At 40.3% G+C, this 12,945-nt stretch overlaps 1 protein-coding gene across 9 annotated transcripts in view; it reads left to right on the top strand.

Moving 5' to 3' along the window:
* Positions 1-12,945, top strand: part of LOC128256371 (UDP-glucuronosyltransferase 2B20) — a 77,872-nt gene that overhangs the window by 43,006 nt on the left and 21,921 nt on the right. For all 9 annotated transcript variants that reach the window (XM_052986687.1, XM_052986685.1, XM_052986679.1 and 6 more), the window contains one exon: positions 6,398-6,581. In XM_052986687.1, coding sequence (XP_052842647.1) covers positions 6,398-6,581 — 184 coding nt within the window. The remainder of the gene's footprint in view (positions 1-6,397; positions 6,582-12,945) is intronic.

Genomic DNA, 12,945 nt, shown 5'->3' with positions numbered 1-12,945 from the left:
AGTGAGGATTGGTCTCACAATCATTAAGTATAGCCATCGTATTATCTGAGGCCTGGTTCCCCAGGATTTCCCAGCAATTTTCCGACAGGTGCTCTGTAACACTTTTCCAGTGTCTTTTGGACATGGGAAGCGAAGTTCAGCTCATTATCCAAGGTGATTCCAAGATATTTGACCTCTCGGCTAGTTTCTATAGGAGTTCCTAGCAGTAAGATTTGTCTCATTCTCTGTAGTTTGTACTTCCTTGTGAAGGGAACGATGACTGTTTTAGCAGGATTTAAGTTGAGTCCAACCTCCCTGCACCAGTCTAGCGTTGTCTTTAGTCCGAGTTGGACGATGTCGCAGAATGTCGCTTCAAATTTGCCCCTGGCGATTATCACGATGTCATCGGCGTATCCCTGACATTGGATTCCTTTTCCAGCAAGTTTGCTGAGAAGCTCATCTACTAGCAGACTCCGTAGCAAAGTGGACAGTACTCCTCCTTGCGGGCAGCCTCTGCTGGTTGCAATTGTCACTCTATCCGAACCCAGTGTTCATGTTGCTTGCCTGGATTCAAGTAGGTTGCCGATCCATTTGCTCGTAGTAACATCTATGTTCCTTCTGGGCAGGGCAGCTCGAACTGCATCATGTGATGTGTTGTCGAAGGCTCCCTCTATGTCTAGAAAGGCACAGATATCTATTTCTTTGCTGTCAATTGCCCCTTCTTGGGTGCGACATAGTTGATAAAGTGCAGTGTCTGTTGAACGGCTTGCTCTGTACGCATGCTGTGTGTTTTGCAGCTGACAGTCTCTGAGAGCTGTTCTTCTTCTACCAGTTTTTCCAACGTTTTAAGACAAAACGAAGTTAAGCTGATAGGTCTGAAGAACTTTGGGCTGGTGATGTCTTTCTTCCCGATCTTGGGGATGAAGACCACCCTAGCGCTGCACCATGCACTTGGGATGTACCCAAAGGCTAGGCTGCGCACCATTAGTCTTCTTAGGCGGGTTAGGAGTAGTTCCAGCCCCTGCTGTAAGAAAGCTGGAGAGATCATGTCTAATCCCGGTGATTTAAATGGTTGGAAGGTTCCAATAGCCCATTTAAGTTTCTCGGGTGTAACTATAGACTTGGCTGCTGCCTAGTCACTAGCTACTGTCCTAGGGGGTTCTATGTTGATCACGCATTATGTTTCCCGTAGTGGGAGTACTACCCGGGAAATGCTCGTCAAATAGCAATTCTAATTTCTCTCTATCCGTGGAAGTGAAGGTGTTATTCCCTTTCCTCAGGGCTAAATTACTATCCGTTGCACTTTTAGCCATTGCTTTGTGCAGTCTCGCGCCCTCGTTGACGTTACTTATTGCCTCAAAGAAGTTTTTCCGTTTGACTTTCCTGATCTCTTTGTTGTTCCTATCAGTTTTTGGTTTGTTGAAGAGCTTCCGAGTGGTTACTCGTAGTCGTTCAAAACTAGCATTCCACCATGGTGCGTCTGTTTCCCGCTTCTGTCTGCCTAGAGGACAACTGTCTTCAATGGCATTCACTATTTCGTAACCTAGGTTGTCTACCGTTCTATCTAATTCCAAGGGATGTCTAGGGTATCCTGACGGTTCGTTGGAAAGATTAAGCGCTAGAGTTGACCTGAATTTGTCCCAGTTTGTTTTTCTGGGGTTTCTTTTAGGGTTACATCTTTTTGTATTGAAGGCTACCTCAAACAAAATTGTCCTGTGGTCGGACATGGATTCTTCTGGTGACACATGCCAGTTCCTAATGTGGGGTTTAAATGAATTGGTTGCTAGAGTTATATCTAGCACCTCTTCCCATACCCTAGTAACAAATGTCGGCCTGGCGCCGACATTACAGATCTCTAGGTTATTGTTTAAAATAAATTCTAGTAATTGCTCACCTCTGTTGTTGACATCCGTGCTGCCCCAGATCACATGATGCGCGTTGGCATCGCATCCTATGATGAGGGGGATCTGGTTTGTCCGGCAGTAGTCCACGAGCCCGGGTACTCCTGGCGGTGGACAAGAAAGATACTATAATTGATATCTTTCCTTATATATGCATGATCTGGGAGGTAATCCTCCTGGATCGCATATTACCTTAGTGTCTTTTGTGTACAGGCCTTTAATGCCATGGTGCCACCATGGCTCCTGTACAAGGGCTAGCCCGAGGTGTTGGGAGGTGACAGCAGATGCTGCTTTGGCCCGATGGATGTTTACCTGGGCTAGCCGAGTGCTGCTTGTTGCAGCTATCACTCCGAGGTTTGGTGCTCCGTGATGTCTGGTGAAGAGAGAGAGCACGTTCAGTGGTTCGAGGGTACACTCGACAGCCTAACAGATGTCGTTATTGGGCGTCTCTTCCGGAGCTTTCTTAGTCTTTTTCAGACCGCTCACGGTGACGTGGCCAAACCGGAAGTTGAGCTTGTGGTCACGCTCCACTATCTCATCCCTTCCGGTCTGGTCCATCCCTACGACAAGGAGTGCACCAGCTCCGTCGTTCTTCCTGGAGATGACCTTCCAGGCGTGCGTCTCGACACGGTTTTGAAAACCAATGAAGGCTTGTATCTCCTCATTGGTTCGGTCTGAGCTCCTCGGGCAGAACAACGTGGCGTTGTAAGCTGCCGGGATGTCTGCTCCCGTGCGGGTTTCTAGGGGTACTCCCTTCCACGTCCGCAGCCTTCATCTAGGCAGTCGATAATCAGGTAACCCACCCTGAAGTGGATTCCCCTGAAAACGACCGGACCGCTCCACGCTGACGTGAGCATCTCGTCCATGACCGATTCCTGGAGCCCGGATAGTTCCTCCGCGGTCAGGCTGGTCGCCGGGAAACCCTCCGGGAGTATGGCCACCGTGATGAGCGTAGCTTTCTTGGCAGCCTCCGCGTATGTCGGACGGGGTCCGATGACCGGTGGTGCTAAGCTGGAGGGTCGTCCTCCAGCGGTTGTCGGCTTCTGGTTTTGGCGGGGCTGGGAAGGTATCTTCTTGGCCTGCACCTTTGCCTTTTCTGCCGCTGCTGCTGCTGATGTGCTAGGCCCCTCTTGCCCAGGGACCCGTGAGGACGACTCACTAGCCCCTGTGCCGTGCCTAGACCTCTTGGGGGTATCCGTTGGTGGTGTGCGGCTGGTGTTCAGCCGTTTGCCAGCCGGTGCTGCCAACAATGCCGGCTGCTCCCTCGGCTCCTTTGCCTTGTTCAAGGCCTCCTCCGGTGTCATACCCTGCATGAGATACCTAAGGTACCACTTTACCTTCGACCCTGGCAGGCCACGCCTGTCGAGGGATCTGTCCTCGAAGTGTCTTGCGACACCGGTTGCAGGAATATCCTGCGGGATTTTTATATTTGTTGTTTCTTCATGGGGTCCCACGAGTTGCGGAGAAGTATATAGTCCGCCCGGGCAGAGATCCGCCGTACCCAGGTAAGGCGTAGTTAGGACAGACGGTTGCCAATTGCCTGAACCCTCCGTTTGACTGACTGACTGTCGGCACGGGTCGAATGACACCTTAGTCCAGCACCGAGGTGAGATGTGGGGGATAGGATGGAGGTAGGTAGTTGTGAGGGAGGGGGTCGGTCTACCTCCATCGGTATACCCGCTGTTTGTCCGGGGTTGCTTATTTGCTTGCGCTTATTCGCAACTAACCTTCCCAGAAGGTCGTTCGCTATCCGCAACCTGCGACCCGCCTGGTGGCCTCAGCTGAGCCTCCCTTCGAACCATCCCACTAGTTCTTGAGGACCAAGCCTATGACAATATATAAAATCATTAATAAAATAAAAAGAAGAATTAAAAAAAAAAGTACAAAATAGAGAAGATTCAAATTTTTTTCATTTAATTTTCAATATATCATAAAATAGCCGATTTTGATCAAATTTAAACCGTAATAAACCATGACTATATCTTGAAGAACTGGAAAAAAATTCAAAAACAGCAAAGTTATACTTTTTTTTCGTTTGTTTTTTCGATTTTCCCATGGGAGCTACATGCTATAGTCATCAGATTTTGACCAAATTTAAACCGTAATTCTGAAATTACAAACCAGGAATTTTCGCTTTTTTTCGATTGTTCCTATGTGAGATATATGCCTTAGTCGTCCGTTCTGGCTCGTTTTTAATTATACTACTTGCAACAGAAGGATAACTTTTGGGAAAGTTTTATGCTGATAGCTTTAAAACTGAGAGACTAGTTGGCTTAGAAACGGACGGTCAGACTGACATGGCTAGATCGACTCTCCTTGTGATGCTGATCAAGAATATTTATACTTTTAAGGGTCGGAGAAGTCTCCTTCACTGCGTTGCAAACTTCTGACTGAAATTATAATATCCTCTGCAAGGGTATAAAAAGGAATAATAGATAGATTTTAGCTTGCGAAAAACCGAACGGGCAAGACTAGGTCGATTCAACTGAAAATTCTAATAGAGAATAAACTATATATCCTTTATATGGCTTGAAATGTCCCCTTCACTGCCTTGCAAATTAAATAATGAAGATAAATTTCCTAGCATTAAAATTTTCAAATTCTTATCAAAAAGGATGGAGATCATACATAGAAAGCATGAACTCTGGCCGGGGTACAGATCTCAGTCAAGTCCAGAAGTCCTTTACAAAAAATTTTTAAATCACTAAGTCACCGAGCTTCCAAGGGCAAAAACTTCACGGGTTGGTCCCCTTCACTGCCATGCATATTTGATAATGAAGATAAATTTCCTTAGCATTAAAATCTTCAAATTCTCATCAAAAAGAATGGAGAACATACACAGACAGGATGCTCTCTGGCCGGGGTACAGATCTCAGTCAACTTCAGAAGTCCTTTACAAGAAATTTTTAAATCACTGAGACACCGAGATTCCAAAGGCAAACATTTCACGGGTTGGACCTTCAGCGAGGCCAAGGCGGACAGAATTCTTCGGAGCGAGCGATAATGCAGATCGACTCGGCTGATGATGCTTATAGAGAATGTACTATACATCCTTCTTATGGCTTGAATTTTCCCATTCATTTCCTTGCAAAATAGATTGTTAGATTGAATACTTTTGTGTTATTCACTTCCTGAATCAAAACATTTTTATTTTTAAATAGGGCATGCGCACACCAAGAAAAAGAACCGTTCTCAACAGTCTCAATTTCAGTATTTCCCTGCTCCGAAATCAAGAACACATTTTCTTAGATCAAGACTGATTTTTTCAAGTATGTATGATTTCAGAATAAGTCTTCTCGGCTTTTAGAGTAAAGCGTTTTTAAAATCAAAATTGAAGACTTATTCTCAAATCCTGAATATTCAGTCTTAAAAAAGCAGTCTTGATCTGAAAAAATTTCTCATTTATTTCGGTAAATTTGTTCTGAAATTGAGACTGTTGAGGACGGTTTTTTTTAGTAAAAATGTCAGATCCCAAGAACTGTTCGAATTCTGTGTTTTTTATTTTCCTTTTTTTTTATACATTTTACATTCGAAATTATATAGCTAAATATCATTAATTAAAACATACATTGAAGGGGAGAGGAATCGTCTCTTTTAGCTCCCCTGCTGTGATGTATTCAATGCACTCGAAGCTAACACCGGCCCCTAGAAAATAATGATTAAACAGTGTAACAATTTATATATGTATTCGAATTTCTAAACTAAATTGTCTGAAAAAAAACTGGTTAAAAAAATTTGAAACGTGGTTCTGCTACAAAAAAATATATTTAAATTTACTATTTAACACGAGGTGTGGAATTTAAATTTACCGCAAGTGCCGCTACTGCAAAGGTGTTTTTTTTTTTTTTTCTTATGTACTAACTCTTTTACGACTGTGACGTAGTGCGAGCATTTACAAGTCGAATAAGAATAAGAGTCAAAGGAAACAAAAAAAAACATACATACATGGAATGCAGCAGCGTCACATGCACTTAAATAAAATGAAAATTATTATATAAAGTATTATTTCAACATATATGTAAATAATAATAACTATATATTTAATTTTCATTTATTAAAATATTAATTACTAACTGTGCAATTATCGCTGGGCCTCCAACAACTTAAATTCGACCAGTAGGTCGAACAATCAGTCATCTTCTGTGATCTTCATGGTTTCACTCTTATCAATCAAAGACAAAACATTACCTCGCGCCGCGGGCGAATCTTTAAAGGGAAAATACTAGGCCCCAAGTATACTTCGGTAACTTTCCGAACAATTTGAGAAAGAACATCTCTCCCAATTTTTATCTCTTTCAATTTTTTAAGTTTTAGACTAATTTCATCTCGAGTCCAAGATCTTTTATTCTCGAGTTTAAGATCTTTTCGAGAACAAAAAAAAAACAAAAATAACCAAATACATGATCTTTGTTAGCTATAATTGTAAGCTGAATGATCTGAAAATATTTGATTTAATTTTCTTTATCTAAGCTAGCTATGTAGATCTTTGACTTATAAATACTATTCCGTGATTTCAGAGGACACAATATTACCTTCCTTAGTGGATTTCCTGCTGATTTTAACATTGAAGGCCTGCACGAAGTAACACCTACTGGTTTAGTTGAATATATTCATAACTACACCAATTGGGATCTATTGGGTGCTCGAATGGCTGGAGAAATGCCCATTAAGCCGTGGGACGGTCTGCGATACGCTTTCGAAGTAAGTTACAAATTTAAATTCATTTTAATAATGTTTTGAGACTTTTTTGAGTTTAGTTCATTGTTAACAAGAAAAATGCAAATAACTTTTGCCTTCAAACAGACAATTGGTGATACAGTTCCGGTGCCTGTTTAATTTAATTGTGATATCGGTGATATTCGCACCGCTATCTACACTCCTTTTATGATTCCCTGTTCATAGTATGTCACTTGCCCGTCCGGTGCCTGTTTACTGTTTTTGTGATATCGGTGATATTCTCACCGCTATCATGCATTCTTTTTAGTCTGTCTCTTGTTACACGATAGCTGATAGCAGAATATTCAAAACAAGTGCACTATTTTGAACAGTTACATATTTAAAATAAATATCTTATGCTAATTTTTGGAACTCAGCTTTCGAAAACGCTATTATTAGCAGAAACATTCAGCTCGGACTTATGTGCACATATAATAATTTACTCTGCAGTACCGAATGCGCGCGCCCATTTTCAAAACAACGATACAAAAATGAAAGGAGAAAAACAATTTTTGGTCAGTTAACAAACGTGACTACGTTTCATATATGGCGAAAAAACAACCAAACTAGCTACTGTGTATAAGGTACTTTCATAGAAAAGCATTACACCTTTGAAATGCACAAACTCTTCCTGCTAGGCCTTGCAAGTACATATAGCGTACTGCATACATTTCCGCTTAATAATTGTTTAAAGAAATGCAACTTATCATATCCAAAGTTTTCCCTGCTATTAATTATCATTTTTGTATGTTGTCTTTCCAGATTTTGTTATTTTTTAATTTATTCAGGCAGACGCAATAACTTGCGTAAGTGTAAGCTGCAGTTCTTCGTAATTGCGTTTAGTCCGATATCGACGCGAAACTCACGTGAGTGCAACAGGCTGTCACAGACAGGCATGGTTTTAAAGGCAGTGTTGGAAAACATAAGGGTGCTCGCACTGAGGCTAATAGCCTGATTCCATGAGCGCACTAAAAAGCATTAAGCGAATGTTATGTTGTGTTACTTACACAAGGACTCCCATAAGGCTAAATTCCGCATTTAGATTAAATCGTAAGCGCAGCATATCCTTATAAAATTACCACAATGCGTTACTACTAGACCTCTGGCAGAAAAAAAAACACATAGCCACGGGATTTTTTTATTTTTTATGCAATTGTAGTGGCTTTCCTAGCAAGCCCGCCAAACGACACCATCAGCTCCTCTTCCTCTTCGTCAAAGCTGGCAAATGCCACGGAAGCATTCTGCTAAGCATTAAAGAGTTCCATAAACTCATTCATTTATATAATTTTTAGAAACTATACCAGTGTTAACCACGAAAAACAAGGGAATCTTTGGTTTTTTTTTTATGAAAGTACCTTATACACAGTAGCTAGTTTGGTTGTTTTTTCGCCATATATGAAACGTCACGTTTTTTAACTAACCAAAAATTGTTTTTTCTCCTTTCATTTTTTGTATCGTTGTTTTGAAAATTGGCGCGCGCATTCGGTGCTGCATAGTAAATCATTATATGTGCACATCAGTCCGAGCTAAATGTTTCTGTTGATAATATCGTTTTCGAAAGCTGAGTTGCAAAAATTATCATAGGATTTATTGTAAGTATGTAACTGTTCAAGATAGTGCATTTGTTTTGAATATTTTGCTATCAGCTATCGTGTAACAAGAGACAAACTAAAAAGAATGAATGATAGCGGTGCGATTATCACCAATATCACAAAAACAGTAAAAAGGTACCGGACGGGCAAGTGACATACTATGAACAAGGAATCATAAAAAGAGTGTAGATATCGGTGCGAATATCACCGCTATCACAATTAAATTAAACAGGCACCGGAACTGCATCTATAGCTATTTAAAAAATCCTAGTAAGTATAATACGATTCGACAGTACGAACGGCAAATTTAACGACTAGATGACAAGTTAAAGCTCATATGATAACCAACACTCGTATAGTGCAAGCAAACCATGAAAATCCGTTACTGAAACATACCTCCATGGTACCTTAACCCAAGCTTCTGCAGCGTCACAAGAAGGCTCGCAATGAGTTTGCAAATAAATACCGTTTTGGGGGAAAAGAACGGTATAACGTAATTTTTATTAATGGAAAGAACTTTAAGAAGTTTAAGTTCTGATAGTTACGGGTAAAAAAAACCATACAATGTTTTTTTTTTAATTTAATTTTGATTCTGTTAACACAATCGAATTTTTTTTCAAAATATCGAAAATATCGAATACGCTAACCTTATAGAGCACATAAATAAAATTTCATTATATAACTAGCCTTGCAGATGACAATATGTCGACAGTCGCTTGTCAACTGCTTTTATACCCTTGCAGAGGATGTTATGATTTCAATTTACATTCCCGACCCTATAAAGTATATATATATTCTTGACCATATTTTATTGACCAGGAGTGTCGATCTAGCCATGTCCGTCTGACCGTCCGTCTGTCCGTCCGTCTGTTAGTCCGTCCGTCCGTTTCTACGGAAACTTATCGCACAGTTTTGAAGATATCTGCATGAAACTTTCCCAAACGACTTAAGCATAAAGCGCCCATAGGAACAATCTGTTAAAAAAATTATAGTTTTGCTATTGTTTCATTTTTTGGTTAGTTCTTTGATATTTTGTGATGGGTTATTATTTTAAGAGTAATTTTCCTTTGGGAAATTCCCGAGGAATCTTCGAGGAAAATTTCTAAAATTCATGGAGAAAATCGCAAGGAACCTCTAGTAAAAATCCCCAGGAAATCGTACGGAAAATTCCACGGAAAACATCCGGAAAACCTAGGGAAAAATCTAATAATTTTAAGTTTTCAAAAACAATGATTTTTGGGCTGTTATCAGCTGTTAGTCTATGTTAAGTGATATTTGTAGCGAAAAATACCCTTATTTGGCAAACAGTAAAATCCGTTTAAAATTGGTTTACCGGCGCATTTTTTAAGTTGTTATTGTGAATGTTTCTTCTACAAGATAAAGTGATAAAATTATTACTGGTTTTCAGGCATGTAATTTTTAAGAATTAATTTATGTTGTCGGAAATTTTTAGGAACAGTTTTAGAAAATTATTCATTCTATGTCGAGTTCTGGCATATCTATAAGAAAACCTACCTTCCTAACATGAATGGTGTTAAGACACTGGCCTACATATTTAAATTATTTTTGCACACATGAAAGTGGACCGAGTATTAAATATCAAAGAAATAGAGCCAAGCTAACAAAACTGACAGTAGGTCAGCCGAAACATTATTAGTTTGCCGAAACAAACCGGTTAGCTGACTCTACGATTTCATATATCGGGCAATAGCTTGTGCTACCAATGCATTTTGTTTATAGTAAAGTTTGAATAATATCTATAATTGCAATTTTTCTTTCTTTACTTTGTAAACCTAAGCTCTTTTTGTACCAGTTAATTTCCTATAAATACCGTTAAGTTTTTTTTTCAATAAATTCAGTATCAAACTCAAATGATCAAAGAGCTGTTACTCAACCCCAATCGCAATCATCAGAGGTTGTCGCTGTTTATTCATATCCTCATGTTGCGCATTAACATTAGGTGACTCCGACGTGATCTCAACAAGAGACCACATCCGGAACACATTAGAGATACTATCCAAGCAAGTCCTTTTACCGAATTTGTCAACAGACTACAGATTAAAGACACATGAGCGGAATCGGCACAGGGAATTGGAGGGCTGGTCAACAAGGCGATCATCTCCGACAATCGATTTGATAAACCGGACACACCGTTAAAGTTATCAAACAGGCGACACGGGATCTCAACAAGATTTCACACCCAAATCATATTGGAGACGACAGATTGAGGACACCTGAGCGAAATCGACTTAAGGAACTGGAAGGCTGGTCAACAAGGCGACCATCTCCGACAAACGATTTAATAAATCATATTGGAGATACTATCCAAGCAAGTCCTTTACCGAAGTGGTCAAAAGACGACAGGCTAAGAACACCTGAGCGGTATCGACACAGGGATTTGAAGGGCTGGTCAACAAGGAAACCATCTCCGTCAAAAGGATTCGGAAAAGAAGGATTCGTGAGTTTCATGCCGAATACACCTTTAAAGTTGTCAACTATGCGAAACTTTAAGCCTCACTTACGTCCTCTAATATTCTGACAGCTAGTCAGATATGGGGATACCAATTCTTTGCCTCGCCCTTGGTTGCGACACGGGGCGTATTCAGCATATGCGAATAAAACACAATAAATTTTAAATACCAAACAGGTGTATCAAAAAAGCCTTAATATTTTGAAAGCCTTGCTTCAAGGGAAGCCTGGGAGATGTTTATAAACAAAAATGCGACCATACCAGTCACACAAAAAAGTGAAACTCGAAACACTGATGCAAGGCACGAGCCAGAGCATCAGACCACAAAATTTGATCGGAAATTGTCAGCCTCATAGCACCGAAATTAGTGACAAAAGGCTAGCCACACTGTGCCGCCGACAAGGAGAGGTAATCGAATAACTGAAGGCCGCACTTAAGGCCTACGCGACTTTAAAAGAGCAAGCCTCTAATGATTTAATTAAATCGTTGTGGACACAAGTACAAGAAGTCGACCAAAGAATTTACGAGGAGTTCGAAGACCCAATAAAAAAAGGGTATAACAAAGAAGCCTTCGGGAAATTACAGAGGGAGGTGCAGACAACACTCATGGCCAGGCCAAGTGTAGCAGCCACAGGCAGGACCTAGTTGCAACTACCTCGTATCAACATCCCCAAATTCGACGGAGATTGTTAAAATGGAGACAGTTTTTCGATCTGTTTTCATGCATGGTTCATAAAACTAAAATGCCCGCTATCAAAAAGATGTGGTACCTAAAAATTCATTGACCGGGAATGCGGAAAGAATAATACGCCAAGTAGAACTTAAAGAAGAAAACTTTATGCAGGCATGGGAGATATTAGTTGACCACAGTTATTAGTCTATTGCTGCACCAAAACACATGTAGCGACAGCGCCAAGTCATTACAAGTAGTTAGATATATAACTACTATAGTGGCCGTGGCCTCGTTAAAGACCCTAGGCATTGACGTTTCGACTTGGGATTCATTCCATGCCGTGAAGTTGTTATGAGCAATTACTTGGAAGCTCTACAGAAATACAGCAAACAAAAAAGTAACACTGGAATACTCTACGAGCAACGTGGCACCGCTCGTATGGTGGTTTGAGAATGGACCCTCATCATATACTCATACCATGATGACATGAAATATTTAAATTTCGGAATCAGCCAACTAGCCAAAATGTGCCCAACAATGCAAAACAAACCAGTATGCGGGACAATTCAAGAACACAAATACATGTATAGGCAGAGTTACAATCAGGCGGTGCACTAATGCACCACTCCCGACACCGCAGGTCTCCCTTCAATGGTATTGGGTACATAGCAATCGACTTATGTGGAGTACTTGACTCAAATTATGATGAGGAAATGACAAAAACAATAAGCAAAATAGAATCAAACGGGGGATTCCTGATGGGGCTGCTAGAAAACCAAACCTCAATTATGAACTTAACTATCAACATCTTCAAAAGGAACAAGGTAGCAACTGATAATCGTCTAAAGGTGTTGGAGCACCATATCGCCTTAATCAAGCAGGATTCTAATATTCGTCATCGTTAGTCATACTCCGTCTCATCCCAACCAGAACCCGTTCCCCGCAATTTTAATTTCAATTTCAACGATGGTTGAACACCTGTTCAACGGCCGGGAGAAATTTAAGACACACTGGCCTACATATCTTCATTTTTATTGCACTCATGAATTAAGTATTAAATTAAACTGAGCACTTTTTGTACCAGTCAATTTCCTATTTATTCAATAAAATCAAACTCAAACGATGAAATAGCTCTTACTCAACCCCAATCGCAATCATCAGAGGCTGTCGCTGCGTCTTCAGATCCTTATGCTGCGCATTAACAAATAGGAAAGTAGAAGAATGGTCTATTTATAGCAATACCAGTTATCGATGACTGAAATCGGTAAAGCAAAACTGGAGATTAAATATTAAATTGGCATGAAAACAGGTAAAAAAAACAATTCTTTATTATACAAACATTTTTGAGTGTCATTTTTGAATCAGGGAGTCCATCTGCACCATATAGGTTTGATCTCTGGAGGATTTCATAGATTTAATTTTGTAAGCCAGTGTTTTAAGAAAACTTATACATAAAAATGATACTTTAAATTACACTGGCTTTCAAATTTAGATCGATGAAATCCTCCAGAGATCAAAAGTTAATAACTTGTTAGATTTGTGAATGTTCCAACTCCAAGATAAAGTGATAAAATTATGTTCGGTTTTCAGGCGTGTGTTATTTTAGAATTCATT

The sequence above is a fragment of the Drosophila gunungcola genome (assembly GCF_025200985.1).
Source record: "Drosophila gunungcola strain Sukarami chromosome 2R unlocalized genomic scaffold, Dgunungcola_SK_2 000017F, whole genome shotgun sequence".
Classification (NCBI taxonomy): Eukaryota; Metazoa; Arthropoda; class Insecta; order Diptera; family Drosophilidae; genus Drosophila; species Drosophila gunungcola.
The sequence above is the reverse complement of the archived record's forward strand: the minus strand, read 5'-3'. Positions and strand labels throughout refer to the sequence as shown.